The following is a 19,587-nucleotide window of genomic DNA, read 5'->3' on the forward strand; positions in this document are numbered from 1 at the left end:
CATCCCAACAAAACTGAATACACATACTTCTCATCAGCCCATGGAACATACTCCAAAATTGCTCACATTTTAGGTCATAAGTCTAACCTCAGTAAATTTAAAGGAATAGAAATTATTCCTTGCATCTTCTTGGACCACCATGGAATAAAAGTTGAACTCAGTAACATCAGGAATCTGCATCCTCATACAAAAGCAAGGAAGTTAAATAACCTTATGCTGAATGATAGTGGGTCATAGATGAGATTAAGAAGGAAATTGCCAAATTTTTGGAAAAATGACAATGAAGACATGAATTATCAGAACCTCTGGGATACTGCAAAGGCAGTTCTAAGAGGGAAATTTATAGCACTGCAAGCCATCCTCAAGAGAACGGAAAGAGAAGAAGTTAACAATTTTTTTTTTTTTTTGTAGAGACACAGTCTCACTTTATGGCCCTTGGTAGAGTGCCGTAGCATCACACAGCTCACAGCAACCTCCAACTCCTGGGCTTAAGTGATTCTCTTGCCTCAGCCTCCCAAGTAGCTTGGACTACAGGCGCCCGCCACAATGCCCAGCTATTTTTTGGTTGCAGTTCAGCCGGGGCCGGGTTTGAACCCGCCACCCTCAGTATGTGGGACCGGCGCCTTACCGACTGAGCCACAGGTGCCACCCCAGAAGTTAACAATTTAATGGGATATCTCAAGCAACTGGAAAAGGAAGAACATTCCAACCCCCAAACCCAGTAGAACAAAAGAAATAACCAAATTAGAGCAGAATTAAATGAAATTGAAAACAAAAGAATTATACAGCAGATAAATAAATCAAAAAGTTGGTTTTTTGAAAAGGTTAATAAAATAGATAAATCTTTGGCTAACCTAACCAGGGAAAAAAGTGTAAAATCTCTAATGTCATCAATCAGAAACAACAAAGACAAAATAACAACAGACTCCTCAGAGTCTGTTTTTATTTCAAAAAATCGGAGTTAAAGGACAAAAATTCAGCAAGTAACCTGGTGGATTTGAGCTGCACTAAGAGAGAAGGTTGTAGAACGCACGTCAACCCCGCTGAGGCGAGCTGCGGCCACAAGGATACAAACAAAAGCTGGGACTTCAATCCAAAGTATCTGTTTCACTAGGGTGGAACAGAAACCAGCTGAAAACAAGACAGAACCACTTAGCCCCACCACACCAGACAGGGCCCCAGTTTCTCAGGCCACAACACTGTACAGGCCCTCGACAAAGCCCCAGGGAAAAAAATCAGAGGGAGTAAAACAACCATGGGGCGGAATCAGCTGAAAAACTCTGGTAACATGAATAACCAGAATAGATCAACCCCCCCCAAGGAAAGATATGGCAGATGCAATTGAAGATCCCATTCATAAACAACTGGCTGAGATGTCAGAAATCAAATTCAGAATTTGGATTGCAGACAAGATTAACAAAGTGGAATTAGGAATTCAAGGAGAAATTCAAAAGTTGTCTCAAGAATTTAACGAATTTAAAGACAAAACCACCAAAGACTTAGACACACTGAAGCAAGAATTTGCAGCCCTCAAAGATATGAAAAATACAGGAGAATCCCTCAGCAACAGAATGGAGCAAGCAGAAGAAAGGATTTCTGACATCGAAGATAAAGCCTTTGAACGCTCCCAAACTCTCAAAGAGGAAGAGAAATGGAGAGCAAAAATGGATCATTCTCTCAGAGAGCTCTGGGATAATTCGAAGAAGGCGAATATCTGAATCATAGGGGTTCCAGAAAGAGATGAAGTGGCCTTGCTGGGCACAGAGGCCCTTCTGCATGAAATTATGAAAGAGAATTTTCCAGACATGCCTAGAGATTCTGAAATTCAGATAGCGGACAGCTTCAGAACCCCAGCACGACTCAACCCCAATAAGACATCCCCAAGGCATATCATAGTTAACTTCACTAAAGTTAATATGAAGGAAAAAATCCTCAAAGCTGCCAGGAGAAAGAAAATCATTACCTTCAAAGGGAAGAATATTAGAATGACTGCAGATCTCTCTGCTAAAACTTTTCAAGCCAGAAGAGGGTGGTCACTGACTTTTAATCTTCTAAAGCAAAATAACTTTCAACCCCGGATCTTGTATCCAGCTAAACTAAGTTTCATTTATGATGGAGAAATTAAATACTTTAATGACATTCATATGTTAAAGAAATTTGCCATAACAAAACCAGCTCTTCAGGATATTCTCAGACTATCCTCCATAGTGAACAACCCCATCCTATACCACAAAAGTAAACTCACTCAGAAACTTCGGATCAAACTCCAATTTCCACACTGGTGAAAGGATTAAAAATGCCTACTGGACTTTTGAATAACTCGATACCCAAAACTTCACCAGACTTATGAATATTCTCCATTAATGTGAACGGCTTAAACTGTCCTCTAAAGAGGCATAGGTTAGCTGATTGGATACAAAAACTCAGGCCAGATATTTGTTCCATACAAGAGTCACATCTTAACTTAAAAGACAAATACAGACTCAGGGTGAAAGGATGGTCGTCCATATTTCAGGCAAATGGTAATCAGAAAAAAGCAGGTGTTACAATTTTATTTGCAGATACAATAGGTTTTAAACCAACAAAAATAAGGAAGGACAAGAATGGTCACTTGATATTTGTTAAGGGTAATACTCAATATGATGAGATCTCAATTATTAATATCTATGCACCCAACAAGAATGCACCTCAATTTATAAGAGAAACTCTAAGAGACATGAGCAACTTGATTTCCTCCAGCTCCATAATCGTCGGAGATTTCAACACTCCTTTGGCAGTGTTGGATCCATCCTCCAAAAAGAAGCTGAGCAAAGAAATCTTAGATTTAATCCTAACCATCCAACATTTGGATTTAGCAGACATCTACAGAACATTTCATCCCAATAAAACGGAATACACATACTTCTCATCAGCCCATGGAACTTACTCCAAAATCGATCACATCTTAGGTCACAAGTCTAACCTCAGTAAATTTAAAGGAATAGAAATTATTCCATGCATCTTCTCGGACCACCATGGAATAAAACTTGAGCTGAGTAACAAAAGGAATCTGCATACTCATACAAAAACATGGAAGTTAAATAACCTTATGCTGAATGACAGCTGGGTCAGAGATGAGATTAAGAAAGAAATCGCCAATTTTTTGGAACAAAATGACAATGAAGACACAAACTATCAGAACCTCTGGGACACCGCAAAGGCAGTTCTAAGAGGGAAATTTATAGCACTGCAAGCCTTCCTCAAGAGAATGGAAAGAGAGGAAGTTAACAACTTAATGGGACATCTCAAGCAACTGGAAAAGGAAGAACATTCCAACCCCAAACCCAGTAGAAGAAAAGAAATAACCAAAATTAGAGCAGAATTAAACAAAATTAAAAACAAAAGAATAATACAATAGATCAATAAATCAAAAAGCAGGTTTTTTGAAAAGGTCAATAAAATAGATAAACCTTTGGCCAACCTAATCAGGAAAAAAAGAGTAAAATCTCTAATCTTATGAATCAGAAACAACAAAGATGAAATAACAACAGATTCCTCAGAAATCCAAAAAATCCTTAATAAATAATACAAGAAACTTTATTCTCAGAAATATGAGAATCTGAAGGAAATTGACCAATACTTGGAAGCACGTCACCTTCCAAGACTTAGCCAGAATCAAGTGGAAATGTTGAACAGGCCCATATCAAGTTCAGAAATAGCATCAACCATACAAAACCTCCCTAAAAGGAAAAGCCCGGGACCAGATGGTTTCACGTCTGAATTCTACCAAACCTTTAAAGAGGAATTAGTACCTATATTACTCAACCTGTTCCAAAAGGTAGAAAAAGAAGGAAGACTACCCAACACGTTCTATGAAGCAAACATCACCCTGATCCCCAAACCAGGAAAAGACCCAACAAGAAAAGAAAATTATAGACCGATATCACTAATGAATATAGATGCAAAAATACTCAGCAAGATCCTAACAAACAGAATCCAGCAACACATCAAACAAATTATACATCATGACCAAATAGGTTTTATCCCAGGATCTAAAGGCTGGTTCAATATACGTAAATCTATAAATGTAATCCAGCATATAAACAAATTAAAAAACAAAGACCATATGATTCTCTCAATTGAGGCAGAAAAAGCTTTTGATAATAAACCAGCATCCCTTCATTATCAGAACACTTAAGAAAATCAGTATAGAAGGGACATTTCTTAAACTGATAGAGGCCATCTACAGCAAACCCACAGCCAATATCATATTGAATGGAGTTAAATTGGAATCATTTCCACTCAGATCAGGAACCAGACAAGGCTGCCCATTGCCTCCACTGCTCTTTAACATTGTAATGGAAGTTTTAGCCACTGCAATTAGGGAAGAAAAGGTGATCAAGGGTATCCATATAGGGTCAGAAGAGATCAAACTTTTGCTCTTTGCAGATGATATGATAGTATATCTGGAAAACACTAGGGACTCTACTACAAAACTTTTAGAAGTGATCAAGGAATACAGCAGTGTCTCAAGTTACAAAATCAACAGTCATAAATTGGTAGCCTTTATATATACCAACAACAGTCAAGTTGAAAAAACAGTTAAGGACTCTATCCCATTCACAGTAGTGCCAAAGAAGATGAAATATTTGGGAATTTATCTAACAAAGGATGTGAAAGATCTCTATAAGAGAACTATAAAACTCTAAGAAAAGAAATAGCTGAAAATATTAACAAATGGAAAAACATACCATGCTCATGGCTGGGAAGAATCAACATTGTTAAAATGTCTATACTACCCAAAGCAATATATAATTTCAATGCAATCCCTATTAAAGCTCCACTGTCATACTTTAAAGATCTTGAAAAAACAATACTTCGTTTTATATGGAATCAGAAAAAACCTCAAATAACCAAGACATTACTCAGAAATAAAAACAAAGCAGGAGGAATTATGCTACCAGACCTCAGACTATACTACAAATCAATAGTGATCAAAACAGCATGGTATTGGCACAAAAACAGAGAAGTAGATATCTGGAACACAATAGAGAACCAAGAGATGAATCCAGCTACTTACCGTTATTTAATCTTTGACAAGCCAATTAAAAACATTCAGTGGGGAAAAGATTCCCTATTTAACAAATGGTGTTGGGTGAACTGGCTGGCAACCTGTAAAAGACTGAAAGTGGACCCACACCTTTCACCATTAACTAAGATAGACTCTCACTAGATCAAAGATTTAAACTTAAAACATGAAACTATAAAAATACTAGAGGAGAATGCAGGGAAAACCCTTGAAGAAATCGGTCTGGGTGAGTATTTTATGAGGAGGACCCCCTGGGCAATTGAAGCAGCTTCAAAAATACACTACTGGGACTTGATCAAACTAAAAAGCTTCTGCACAGCCAAGAACATTGTAAGTAAAGCAAGCAAACAGCCTGCAGAATGGGAGAAGATATTTGCAGGTTATGTCTCTGACAAAGGTTTAATAACCAGAATCCACAGAGAACTCAAACGCATTAGCAAGAATAGAACAAGGGATCCCATCGCAGGCTGGGCAAGGGATTTGAAGAGAAACTTCTCTGAAGAAGACAGGCATGTGGCCTTCAGACATATGAAAAAATGCTCATCATCTTTAATCATCAGAGAAATGCAAATCAAAACTACTTTGAGACACCATCTAACTCCATTGAGACTAGCCTATATCACAAAATCCCAAGACCAGAGATGTTGGTGCGGATGTGGAGAAAAGGGAACACTTTTGCACTGCTGGTGGGAATGCAAATTAATACATTCCTTTTGGAAAGAGATATGGAGAACACTTAGAGATCTAAAAATAGATCTGCCATTCAATCCTGTAATCCCTCTATGGGGCATATACCCAGAAGACCAAAAAGCACATCATAACAAAGATATTTGTACCATAATGTTTATTGCAGCTCAATTCATAATTGCTAAGTCATGGAAGAAGCCCAAGTGCCCATCGATCCATGAATGGATTAATAAATTGTGGTATATGTACACCATGGAATATTATGCAGCCTTAAAGAAAGGTGGAGACTTTACCTCTTTCATGTTTACATGGATGGAGCTGGAACATATTCTTCTTAGTAAAGTATCTCAAGAATGGAAGAAAAAGTACCCAATATACTCAGCCCTACTATGAAACTAATTTAGGGTTTTCACATGAAAGCTATAACCCAGTTACAACCTAAGAATAGGGGGAAGGGGGAAAGGGAGGGGAGGGAGGGGGGAGGTGGGTACAGGGAAGGGGATTGGTGGGATTACACCAGCGGTTCATCTTATAAGGGTATATGTGAAACTTGGTAAATGGTCTGTAAAGCTAGTGAATGATGCCCCATGATCATATCAATGTACACAGCTATGATTTAATAAAAAAAAAAGTATGCACATTTGAAGACATAATGCCCTTGCACACTTAGTAGGGTATCATAAACATAACTTGTATATGTACAGGAAAAGCAAAACATTTGTGTGTACCACCCATTTTATTGTAATGTTTACTTTATCGCAAGGGTCTAGAACCAAACCTGCAATATCTCTGAAGTATGCCTGTAATACTTTTGGATCACACTTTGGGAATGATTGCTTCTAGTGTGTCTTATATTAGAGGACAATGTAGAAGAAAAAAGAGGTCTCCAATTATATTCTTGTCTCTCATCATTTGGCAGCCTTGATTGGCTCCAGGTTTTTGAATGCAGGGCAGAGGCATAGAGAGTTTATGGGCTTCATCAAGTTCTTCTACAAAGTTCAGTTTCACTGGAAAGTAACTCCAGAATCCAGAAATGGTCTCCAGAGGTAGAGACTAGAACACATCCTCATGCTGGGTCTCCTTAACTACAATACAACAGGATGTGTTAGAGTCCTGGAGAGTAGATAACTGGTTTAGAAGACAAGACAGAAACCCATCAGCTATTTTCCCTCTCCAATAGGGTTAACAGGCATTCCGTCCTGGCCTGAAGCGAAAGCAGTAACTTTTCTTTTGTTGTCCCCAACCCAGGACAGGCATAGGGGAACCACCCTTCCTGCCCATTCCTGGAAGGACAGCTTTTTTTTTTTTTTTTTTTTTTTTTTTTTGTAGAGACAGAGTCTCACTTTATGGCCCTTGGTAGAGCACCGTGGCCTCACACAGCTCACAGCAACCTCCAACTCCTGGGCTTAAGCGATTCTCTTGCCTCAACCTCCTGAGTAGCTGGGACTACAGGCACCCGCCACAATGCCCGGCTATTTTTTGGTTGCAGTTTGGCCGGGGCCGGGCTTGAACCTGCCACCCTCGGTATATGGGGCCGGTGCCTTACTGACTGAGCCACAGGCACCGCCCTGGAAGGACAGCTTTAGCAGGGGAAGAAACCTTCCCAGTCACCTGTGACAGGAACCTAACACCTCTCTGACCGTAAGGGATTAAATGGTAACGAGCCTGGCTTCTTTACACAGGGTTCTCCTACACCATCTACTCTGTTCTCCAATTCCTTCAACTTTTGCACAAATTCTCAGGTTAACTTGATTTCTGACCCCATGCTCTTCCCTGGTCCCAAGACTGCAGGAATCATAACCAAAGGCTAGGACTTCCCAACACTAATACCAATGGATTCCTTTCATCCCTTCCTTGTCCTTTCAGGGAAGAATCGATGTAGTGATCAGGGAATTGCCATTCAGTTAGTAGCTACACCAATAAATGAAGCCAACAATTCCACCTAGATCAAACTAGCTAGGTTAGCAAAGGTGTTTAACAAAAATGTTTGCCAAATTCAAAGCCTAGAAAATGTCTCTGTTAAGATGTTGGCATGGACACACAATCTACAGACACATGATAAAAAAGCTCATCATCCTTAATCATCAGAGAAATGCAAATCAAAACTACTTTGAGATATCACCTAACCCCAGTAAGAGTAGCCCACATAACAAAATCCCAAAACCAGAGATGTTGGCGTGGATGTGGAGAAAAGGGCACACTTCTACACTGCTGGTTGGAATGCACACTAATACATTCCTTTTGGAAGGATGTTTGGAGAATACTTAGAGATCTAAAAATAGACCTGCCATTCGATCCTATAATTCCTTTACTAGGTATAAACCCAGAAGACCAAAAATCACAATATAACAAAGACATCTGTACCAGAATGTTTATTGCAGCCCAATTCATAATTGCTAAATCAAAAATTAAAAAAAAAGAAATTCAAAAAATCCTTAATGAATATTACAAGAAACTTTATTCTCAGAAATATGAAAATCTGAAGGAAATTGACCAATACTTGGAAGCATGTCACCTTCCAAGACTTAGCCAGCATCAAGTGGAAATGTTGAACAGGCCTATATCAAGTTCTGAAATAGCATCAAACATACAAAACCTCCCTAAAAAGAAAAGCCCGGGACCAGATGGCTTCATGTCAGAATTCTACCAAACCTTTAAAGAGGAACTAGTACCTATATTATTCAACCTGTTCCAAAATATAGAAAAAAGAAGGAAGACTACCCAACACATTCTATGAAGCAAACATCACCCTGATCCCAAAACCAGGAAAAGACCCAACAAGAAAAGAAAATTATAGGCCAATATCACTAATGAATATAGATGCAAAAATACTCAGCAAGATCCTAACAAACAGAATCCAGCAACACATCAAACAAATTATACATCATGACCAAATAGGTTTTATCCCAGGGTCTCAAGGCTGGTTCAGTATACGTAAATCTATAAATATAATTCAGCACATAAACAAATTAAAAAACAAAGACCATATTATTCTATCAATTGATGCAGAAAAAGCTTTTGATCCCAGCATCCCTTCATGATCAGAACACTTAAGAAAATTGGTATAGAAGGGACATTTCTTAAACTGATAGAGGTCATCTACAGCAAACCTACAGCCAATATTGCATTGAATAGAGTTAAATTGAAATCATTTCCACTCAGATCAGGAACCAGACAAGGACTTTGGACTGCTCTTTAACATTGTAATGGAAGTTTTAGCCATCGCAGTTAGGGAAGAAAAGGCGATCAAGGGTATCCATATAGGGTCAGAAGAGATCAAACTTTTGCTCTTCACAGATGATACGATTGTATATCTGGAAAACACCAGGGATTCTACTACAAAACTCTTAGAGGAGATCAAGTAATACAACAGCATTTCAGGTTACAAAATCAACATTCATAAATTGGTATCCTTCATATATACCAACAATAGTCAAGCTGAAAAAATAGTTAAGCACTCTATTCCATTCACAGTAGTGCCAAAGAAGATGAAATATTTGGGAGTTTATCTAACAAAGGACGTGAAAGATCTCTATAAAGAGAACTATGAAACTCTAAGGAAAGAAATAGCTGAAAATGTTAACAAATGGAAAAACATGCCATGCTCATGGCTGGGAAGAATCAACATTGTTAAAATGTCCACACTACCCAAAGCAATATACAATTTAATGCAATCCCTAATAAAGCTCCACTGTCATACTTTAAAGATCTTGAAAGTATAATACTTCATTTTATATGGAATCAGAAAAAACCTCAAATAGCCAAGACATTACTCAGAAATAAAGACAAAGCAGGAGGAATCACGCTACCGGACCTCAGAGTATACTATAAATCGATAGTGATAAAAACAGCAGGGTACTGACACAAAAACAGAGAGGTAGATGTATTGAACAGAATAGAGAACCAAGAGATGAACCCAGCTACTTAGCGTTATTTGATCTTTGACAAGCCAATTAAAAATATTCAGTGTGGAAAAGACTGTTTATTTAACAAATGGTGCTGGGTGAACTGGCTGGCAACCTGTAGAAAACTGAAACTGGATCCACACCTTTCACCATTAACTAAGATAGACTCTCACTGGATTAAAGATTTAAACTTAAGACAGGAAACTATAAAAATACTAGAAGAGAGTACAGGGAAAACTCTTGAAGAAATCGGTCTGGGTGAGTATTTTATGAGGAGGACCCCCCGGAAAATTGAAGCAGCTTCAAAAATACACTACTGGGACCTGATCAAACTAAAAAGCTTCTGCACAGCCAAGAACACAGTAGGTAAAGCAAGCATACAGCCCTCAGAATGGGAGAAGATATTTGCAGGTTATGTCTCTGACAAAGGTTTAATAACAAGAATCCACAGAGAACTCAAACGTATAAAGAAGAAAAGAACAAGTGATCCCATTGCAGGCTGGCAAGGGACTTGAAGAGAAACGTCTCTGTAGAAGACAGGAACACGGCCTACAGACATATGAAAAAATGCTCATCATCCTTAATCCTTTAAGGGATTCCTTTAAGAGAAATGCAAATCAAAACTACTTTGAGATATCATCTAACTCCAGTAAGATTAGCCCATATCACAAAATCCCAAGACCAGAGATGTTGGCATGGATGTGGAGAAAGGGAACACTTCTACACTGCTGGTTGGAATGCAAATTAATACATTCCTTTTGGAAAGATGTTTGGAGAACAATTAGAGATCTAAAAATAGATCTGCCATTCAATCCTATAATTCCTCTACTAGGTATATTCCCAGAAGACCAAAAATCACATTATAACAAAGATATTTGTACCAGAATGTTTATTGCAGCCCAATTCATAATTGCTAAGTCATGGAAAAAGCCCAAGTGCCCGTCAATCCACGAATGGATTAATAAATTGTGGTATATGTACACCATGGAATATTAGGCAGCCTTAAAGAAAGATGGACACTTTACCTCTTTCATGTTTACATGGATGGAGCTGGAACATATTCTTTTTAGTAAAGTATCTCAAGAATGGAAGAAAAAGTATCCAGTGTACTCATTCGTACTATGAAACTAATTTATGGCATTCATATGAAAGCTATAACCCAGTTACAATCTAAGAATATAGGGAGGGGCGAGAGCGAGGTGCGGGAGGGGGTACAATGGGCAGAGGGAGGTTGATTGTTGGGGTTACACCTACGGTGCATCTTCCAAGGGCAAATGTGAAACTTAGTAAATTTAGAATATAAATGTCAACACAATAACTAAGAAAATGCCAGGAAGGCTATGTTAACCAGTGTGATGAAAATATGTCAAATGGTATATAAAATCAGTGTATGGTGCCCCATGATTGCATTAATGTACACAGCTATGATTTAATAAAAAAAGATCGTATCTTGCCCCAAAAGGGGCAAGAAGACCCCCCACCCCCTCTCTCCTTCCCTCTCCCTGCTTTTCCTTTCCTCACCCAATCCTCATCCTTTCTCTGTCTGTTCTCTCCTTCCCCAATCCACAGTATGTCATTAATTGTCATTAATTGTCCTCATATCAAAATTGAGTACATAGGATTCATGCTTCTCCATTCTTGTGATGCTTTACTAAGAATAATGTATTCCATTTCCATCCATGTTAATACAAAGGCTGTAAAATCTCCATTTTTTAATGGCTGAATAGTATTCCATAGTGTACATATACCACAGTTTGTTAATCCATTCCTGGGTTGGTGGCCATTTAGGCTGTTTCCACATTTTGGTGATTGTAAATTGAGCTGCAATAAACAGTCTAGTACAAGTGTCCTTATGATAAAAGGATTTTTTTCCTTCTGGATAGATGCCCACTAGTGGGACTGCAGGATGAAATGGGAGGTCTAGCCTGAGTTCTTTGAGGGTTTTCCATACTTCCTTTTAAAAAGGTTATATTAGTTTGCAGTCCCACTAGCAATATAAAAGTGTTCCCTTCTCTCCACATCCACACCAGCATCTGCCATTTTGAGATTTTGTGATGTGGGCCATTCTTGCTGGGGTTAGATGGTATCTCAGGGTGGTTTTCATTTGCATTTCTCTAATAGATAGGGGTGATGAACATTTTTTTAAATGTTTGTTAGCCATTCATCAAAAATGATGAACATTTTTTTATATGTTTGTTAGCCTTCCCTTTAGGGAAGGTTCTATTCATGTCTCTTGCTCATTGATATATGGGATTGTTGGCTTTTTTCACGTGGAATAATTTGAGTTCTCTATAGATACTAGTTATCAAGCTTTTGTCTGATTCAAAATATGGAAATATCCTTTCCCATTGTGTAAGTTGTCTATTTGCTTTGGTTGTTGTCTCCTTACCTGCACAGAAGCTTTTAAGTTTAATTAAGTCACATTTGTTTATTTTTGTTGTTAAAATTGCCAAGGCAGTCTTCTTCATGAAGTCTTTCCCCAGGCTAATATCTTCTATTGTATTTCCTATGCTTTCTTTGAGGATTTTTATTGTTTCATGCCTTAAATTTAAGTCCTTTAACCATCTTGAATCAATTTTTGTGAGTGGAGAAAGGTGTGGGTCCAGTTTCAGTCTTTTACATGTGGATATCCAGTTCTCCCATAACCATTTATTGAATTAGGGAGTCTTTCCCTCAAGGTATGATCTTGTTTGGTTTATCGAAGATTAGGTGGTTGTAAGATGTTAGTTTCATTTCTTGGTTTTCTATTCGATTCCAAATGTCTATGTCTTTATTTTTGTGCCAGTACCATGCTGTCTTGACCACTATGGCTTTGTAGTATAGCCTAAAATCCGGTATGGTGATGCCCCCAGGTTTGTTTTTATTACTAAGAACTGCCTTAGCTATACAGGGTTTCTTCTGGTTCCATACAAAATGCAGAATCATTTTTTCCAAATCTTGAAAGTACGATGTTGGTATTTTAATAGGAATGCCATTGAATATGTAGATTGCTTTGGGAAGTATAGACATTTTAACAATGTTGATTCTTCCCATCCATGAGCATGGTATGTTCTTCCATTTGTTAATATCCTCTGCTATTTTCTTTCTGAGGATTTCATAATTTTCTTTATAGAGGTCCTTCACCTCCTTTGTTAGGTGTATTCCTAGGTATTTCATTTTCTTTGAAGCTATGGTGAAAGGAGTTGTGACCTTAATTAGCCTCTCATCTTGACTGTTATTAGCATATACAAAGGCTACTGACTTGTGGACATTGATTTTATATCCTGAGACATTACTGTATTTTTTGATGATTTCCAGGAGTCTTGTGGTTGTGTCTTTGGGGTTCTCTAATTATAAGATCATGTTGTCAGCAAAGAGGGAGAGTTTGACCTACTCTGCTCCTATTTGGATTCCCTTTATTTCCTTGTCTTGCCTAATTGTATGGGCTAAAACTTCCAGTACTACGTTGAATAGTAATGGTGACAGAGGATAACCTTGTCTGGTTCCAGTTCTAAGAGGAAAAGCTTTCAGTTTTACTCCATTTGGGAAAATATTAGCTATGGGTTTGTCATAGATAGCTTTGATCAGGTTTAGAAATGTTCCATGTATGCCTATACTCTTCAGTATTCCAGTTAGAAAAGGATGCTGGATTTTATCAAATGCTTTTTCTCCATCTATTGAGAGTATCATATGGTATTTGTTTTTGCTTCTATTAATATGGTGGATAACGTTTATGGACTTGCATATGTTAAACCAGCCTTGCATCCTTGGGATGAAACCTACTTGGTTATGATGTATGACTTTTTTGATGATAAGCTGTAATCTATTGGCTAGGATTTTGTTGAGAATTTTTGCGTCTATATTCATTAGTGAAATTGTTCTGAAATTCTCCTATTTAGTTGGGTCTTTTCCTGGTGGTGATGTTTGCTTCATAGAATGTGTTGGGGAATATTCCTTCTCACTTTTTTGGAATAATTTCTGCAGTATGAGAATAAGCTCTTACTTGAAGGTTTAATAGAATTCTGGTGTGAAGCCATCTGGAACAGGGCACTTTCTTGGTGGAAAGTTTTTTATTGTTTCTTTAATCTCAGTGCTTGAAATTGATCTGTTCAGGAGCTCGATTTCTTCCTGGGTAAGTCTAGGGAGAGGGTGTAATTCCAAATATTGATCCATTTCCTTCACATTGTCAAATTTTTGGGCATAGATTTTCTGGTAGTATTCAGTGATGATGTCTTGTACCTCTGTGGTATCAGTTGTAATTTCCCCTTAATCATTTCTGATTGAGGTTACTAGAGATTTTACTTTTCTATTTCTAGTTAGTCTGGTCAAAGGTTTATCTATTTTATTTATTTTTTCAAAAAACCAACTCCTTGTTTCATTAATTTTCTGAATGATTATTTTGTTTTCAATTTTATTGATCTCTGATTTAATTTTGGATATTTCTTTTCTTCTACTGGGTTTAGGCTTAGATTGTTCTTGTTTTTGCAATTCCATAGGTGGCTTGTGTGTTTGTTGATGCGCTCGCTTTCTGTTTTTCAAATGTAGGTTTCTAAAGTGATAGATTTTCCTCTCAAACCTGCTTTTACAGTATCCCACAGGTTTTGTTGGCTTGTGTCTTCATTGTTGTTATGCTCAAGGAAGTTAATGATTTCTTGTTTTATTTCTTCCTGCACCCAAGTGTCATTCAACACAAGGTTGTTTAATTTCCATGCCTTTGTGTGTGGTTGAACATTTTTGTTGGAGTTGAGTTCCACCTTTAGTGTCTTGTGGTCTGAGAAGATACAAGGTAAAATTTCAATTATTTTGATTCTGTCGAGCTTTTTTTTGTGTCCAATTTTAGAGAATGTTCCATGGGACGGTGAGAAGTATGTATATTCTTTATGTTTGGGATGGAGTGTTCTATATGCATCTATCAAGCACAGTTGTTCTAGAGTCTCATTAAGTCCCTTATATCTTTGTTTAATTTCTGTTTAGAGGATGTTTCCAGCTCTGTAAGAGGAGTGTTATAGTCCCCTGTTATGGTATTATAGGATATCATATTGCTCAGACTGAGTAAGGTCTGTTTCAAGAATCTGGGAGCATTTAAATTGGGTGCATAAATATTTAGAATTGAAACATCTTCTTGTTGTATTTTTCCTTTGACCAATATAAAGTGACCATCTTAGTCTTTTTTGACTTTATTTGCTTTAAATGCACATGTATCTGAAAATAAGATTGCAACTCCTCTTTTCTTTTGAATTCCATTTACCTGAAAAAATTGTCTTCAAATCCTTAACTCGGAGTTTCAATCCGTCTTTTGAAGCAAGGTATGTTTCCTGCAGACAGCAAATGGATGGCTTGTGTTTTTTTAATTCAGTCAGCCAATCTATGTCTTTTCAGTGGGGAATTCAAGCCATTAACATTTATTGAGATAATTGATAAGTATGGTAGTTTTCTATTCATCTTATTTTGTGAGAGTCCATTGCTTAGTTTTATCTTTTGCATCAGTGTGGAAGTTAGGTTCTGTCCTTTAATTGCTGAGTTCTTACTTTGCTGTTGATCCATTGTGATGGTTAGTGTGTAGAACAGGTTGAAGTATTTCCTGTAGAGCTGCTCTTGTTGTGGCAAATTTCCTCAATGTTTGTGTATCAGGAAATGATTTGATTTCTCCATCAATTTTAAAGCTTAGCTTAGCAGGATATAGTATTCTTGGTTAGAAATTGTTTTGATTAGGTAGATTGAGAGTAGATGACCATTGTCTTCTTGCTTGGAAAGTTTCATTAGAGAAATCTGCAGTCACCCTGATATATTTGCCCCTGTGGCACTTACTCCTGGCAGCTTGAAGAATCTTTTCTTTTGTCTTGACTTTGGACCGGTTCATCACAATGTGTCTTGGAGAAGCTTGGTTAGAGTTGAGGCGACCTGGGGTTCAATATCCCTCTGAAAGGAGTATGTCAGAATCTTTGGTGATATTTGGGAAATTTTCATTTATAATATTCTCTAGTATGGCTTCCATCTCCCTGGGGCATTCGTCTTCCCCTTCTGGGATACCTATAACTTGTATGTTTGGACACTTCATAAAGTCCCTTAAGTCTGTCAGTGAACATTCTGCTTTCTCTCTTCTTTTCTGCCTCTTTAACTATCTGAATTATCTCAAGAGCTTGGTCCTCTATCTCTGAACTTCTTTCTTCTGCATGGTCTAATCTGTTGTTGATACTTTATATTGCATCTTTAAGTTTTCTAATTGTCTACGTCAGTTCCTTGAGCTCTGGTATATCCTTTCTATATTGTTTATATCATTCATCTCTTATTTGATTCTGTTTTTGGATTTCCTTTTGGTTATTTTTCACTTTATGAGCAGTTTCTTTCATTGTTTCCATTATTTCCTTCATTGTTTTCATCATCTAAATTCTAAATTCCCTTTCTGTCATTTCTAACATTTCTTTATAGGTAGAATCCTCTGCAGTAGTTACCTCATATTCTCTTGGCCGGGGGGTTGCTCTGGACTGTTTTTTTTATGTTGCCAGGATTTTTCTGCTAATTCTTTCTCATGAGTGATTTCTTTTATCTGTCCCCCCCCCCCCATTTTCCTTTTTCTTCTTCTTACTCTTTAAGTTGCCATGCCTCTGGACTAGGGTTTTGATGAGTCCTTTTGGTACAGGACCAGAAGGATGAGAAGATTAAAGATCAAGAAGGGAAAAAGAGAGGAAAAAAAAAAAAGAAAAAAAGAGAAAGTAGAGGGGGTGGGTAAAAGGGAATATTGACAAAAAGAAGAGAGGATCAAAAAGAGGGAGACAGGAGCAATATAGGTGTACAGTAGGGTGCTTTGACCCAACTTTACAAACCTCCAACCTCTGGAGGGGCCTGGTTGGGTGGTTCCTTTGAGGTCAACAGGTCTTTGCTAGCCTGTTCAGACACAGTACCACATCTCCACCAATTAGAGAGGAAAGGCAAAAATGGTTAAATCAAAGAAAAATAAGCAAACAGAAAATTTTATGGGGAGTCTCGAAGATGGTGGCACTGTGTGTGTCCCGCTTTACCAGAAAAGGCTTCATGTGGATAGTTTCAGGGGCGCCACGCAGACAATTTTGGTCTCATTTCAGAAAGGAGAAAGAGCCGGGGGTAGCTGAGACAGTAGAAGAGGTGAAAAAGGAACCTGTTCTGGTGTGTCCACCTTTACGAAGCAGAACATACATACCACCTGAAGATCTCCAGAGTCGTTTGGAATTTTGTGTTAAAGAAGTTTTTGGTTCACCTCTTTCTGGTAATTGGCAGGACATCTCCCTGGAAGATGGTCTTCTGAAGTTCAATCTCTTGTCAAATTTAGCTGATGACTTGAGCCACGCAGTCCCTAATTCCAGGCTTCACCAGATGTGCAGAGTTAAAGATGTTCTTGATTTCTATAGTGTCCCTGTTCAGGATAGATCTAAATTTGATGAACTTAAGGCTAGTAATCTGCCTCCTAATTTGAAAATCACCTGGAGTTACTGAGCAAAAGGGGAGCATACTGAAATTATTTTCCCCTTGAGGAAGGCTTATTAGACTTTTCAATATATAAAATGCCATCAGAACTGTTCTCTAAACCACTTTTTCTGTAGAAGAATGCATCAGTACTTTTTGTTTCTTATCATGAATCAATGAAAAAAATAACAGGATTTTCTGTTCACTTTTGCTGAAACTATTTTTTTAATGGAATCAGGTCATTAATAATTTATGAAAACTTTTTTCTTGAGAGGACACTGAAATTAACTTGAGTTTAAGAAAAGAGGGAGGAACGGATTGGGTGTTTCCGTTGTCTGCGTCTCGCTGCAGGAGCCATATATTGAAAACAATGTCTGGAAGCTTCTACTTGTAATTGTTGGCCACCATGATAATCCAGTTTTTGAAATGGAGTTTTTGCCAGCTGGGAAAGCTGAATCCAAAGATGACCACCGTCATCTGAACCGGTTCATAGCTCATGCTGCTCTTGACCTGGTAGATGAGAACATGTGGCTGTCGAACAACATGTACTTAAAAACCGTGGACAAGTTCAACGAGTGGTTTGTGTCAGCATTTGTCACTGCAGGGCATATGAGATTTATTATGCTTCATGACATAAGGCAAGAAGATGGAATAAAGAACTTCTTTACCAATGTCTATGATTTATATATAAAGTTTGCAATGAATCCATTTTACGAACCGAATTCTCCTATTCGGTCAAGCGCATTTGACAGAAAAGTTCAGTTCCTTGGGAAGAAACACCTTTTAAGCTGAATGCAGAAAAACTCTGAAACAATGTTACAACAATGGGGTATACTCAGGAATGTGTACATTGTAAGTAACTTGATTAAATAGCCTGGAAACTTTTACTTGTAGTGTCAATTTACCTAAACCTAATGAAACTGCTATTATATTTAAACATAGTACATTCTGTTTCATGACACTTACAAATAGATCAATATTTGCTTGTAAACAGTGTTATTTATAAAAAGCTCCTTATCAATATTAAAATATTTTTTATTTTAGAAGTTGAGAATAAGGTTTTAACTTTCCTAATTCATATAGTTTGATCTTGATATAACAGTTCAAAAACAAATGCCATAATCAAGATTTGATAGATTTAAAACTAAAAGGATGGCTTGGCACCTGTGGCTCAAGAGGTTAAGGCACCAGCCACATATACCAGAGCTGGCGGGTTTGAATCCAGCCAGGGCCTGCCAAACAACAATGATGGCTACAACCCCCCCCCCCCAAAAAAAAAGGCCAGGTGTTGTGGTGGGCACCTGTAGTCCCAGCTACTTGGGAGACTGAGGCAAGAGAATTGCTTAAGCCCAGGAGTTGGAGGTTGCTGTGACCCGTGATGCCATGGCACTCTACGCAGGGAGACAGCTTGAGGCTCTGTCAAAAATATAAGGAAATTGATAATATATACATTGGTTTACTTATACCTTTAGAGATGTTGTCATAAAAACTTATAGACAGTATACACAGCACTACCTAAGAAACCAGAGATTTTTGCAGTGCTAAATGTCATGGGCTGCCTCTGTCATGTCTAGATCCTTCCAGAAGTTTTAGAGTCATAAATCCATGTTTATCAAATTAGGAGGCTGGGACCACTTATAGTTCACAGTGACCTGTGTTGCTTCTGTCACCTTGTTGTTTCCTTTCTTCAGACTGTAAACTAAAGGCTAAGTGAACCTGTTGATGTCTATACTTGTAAAAAGTTGTGAAGCAGTCTTAGAATCACTATCAGAGAAAAGCCTGAAGTACACTAACATTTGTACTATTAGCCTTTTAGGCTGTACACCGGAGGGGGCTGGGTGTGTGATCTTACAGTAAAGTAGTGAATGTCCGTGGAAAAACAAGTAATCGTATATTTTCTGAGTTAATTGTGAGAATGTGAAGAATTTTGTTCCATTCTGAATTTGAGCAAATAATTCTAAGCTTGGTCTTGTATACCTGTGTGATCCATGTGAAATTGCTACCATTAGTTTTTACCCAATTTATTTGATTTCTTAAATAAAGATGTTTGTCCAAAAAAAAGAAAAAAGAAAAGAGGACATTGCAATTTTAGACCTTTCATAGACATAAAGTAGTAGTTTCAACAAAAATGTTTTAATTCTGTTAGGCCTCTGTAGTCTAAGGAAAAATTATTATATGTATATCTAGTCTAAGGAAGAATTATTATATTGCACGTGTACAATAAGGAGACTTGTATTAGAAATATTTTTAAGAGAAACATAAAAGTCTGTATTGTATCTTAAAAAAAAAAAAGAAAATTTTATGGAATAAAATTTGGGGAGAAACCAAATAATAGGGGTAGAAACACTAGCAAAAATGAAGTTCTAAATGTTGAAAAAGGCAACAATGGAAAATTGTATTAAAACTAGAAAAATGAAGAAAGAAAAAAAGAAAAAAATAAAAGAAAAATCCACAGGGAAAATGTTGAAATTAAAAAGAGGAAAAAAAAAAAGCAAAAAACAAAACCAA

The 19,587-nt window shown here is 37.5% G+C and overlaps 1 protein-coding gene and 1 pseudogene across 1 annotated transcript; both read left to right on the forward strand.

Moving 5' to 3' along the window:
* Window positions 1-16,629: 16,629 nt before the first annotated feature.
* LOC128563722 (39S ribosomal protein L50, mitochondrial-like) lies at window positions 16,630-17,883 on the forward strand. Its single transcript, XM_053559148.1, has one exon. It carries the CDS (start codon window positions 16,630-16,632, stop codon window positions 17,107-17,109), a length of 480 nt encoding a protein of 159 aa, XP_053415123.1. The 3' UTR covers window positions 17,110-17,883.
* Window positions 17,440-17,871, forward strand: LOC128563723 (trafficking protein particle complex subunit 2-like; annotated as a pseudogene).
* Window positions 17,884-19,587: the final 1,704 nt, after the last annotated feature.

This window comes from Nycticebus coucang, chromosome 13, assembly GCF_027406575.1.
Source record: "Nycticebus coucang isolate mNycCou1 chromosome 13, mNycCou1.pri, whole genome shotgun sequence".
Taxonomy (NCBI): domain Eukaryota; kingdom Metazoa; phylum Chordata; class Mammalia; order Primates; family Lorisidae; genus Nycticebus; species Nycticebus coucang.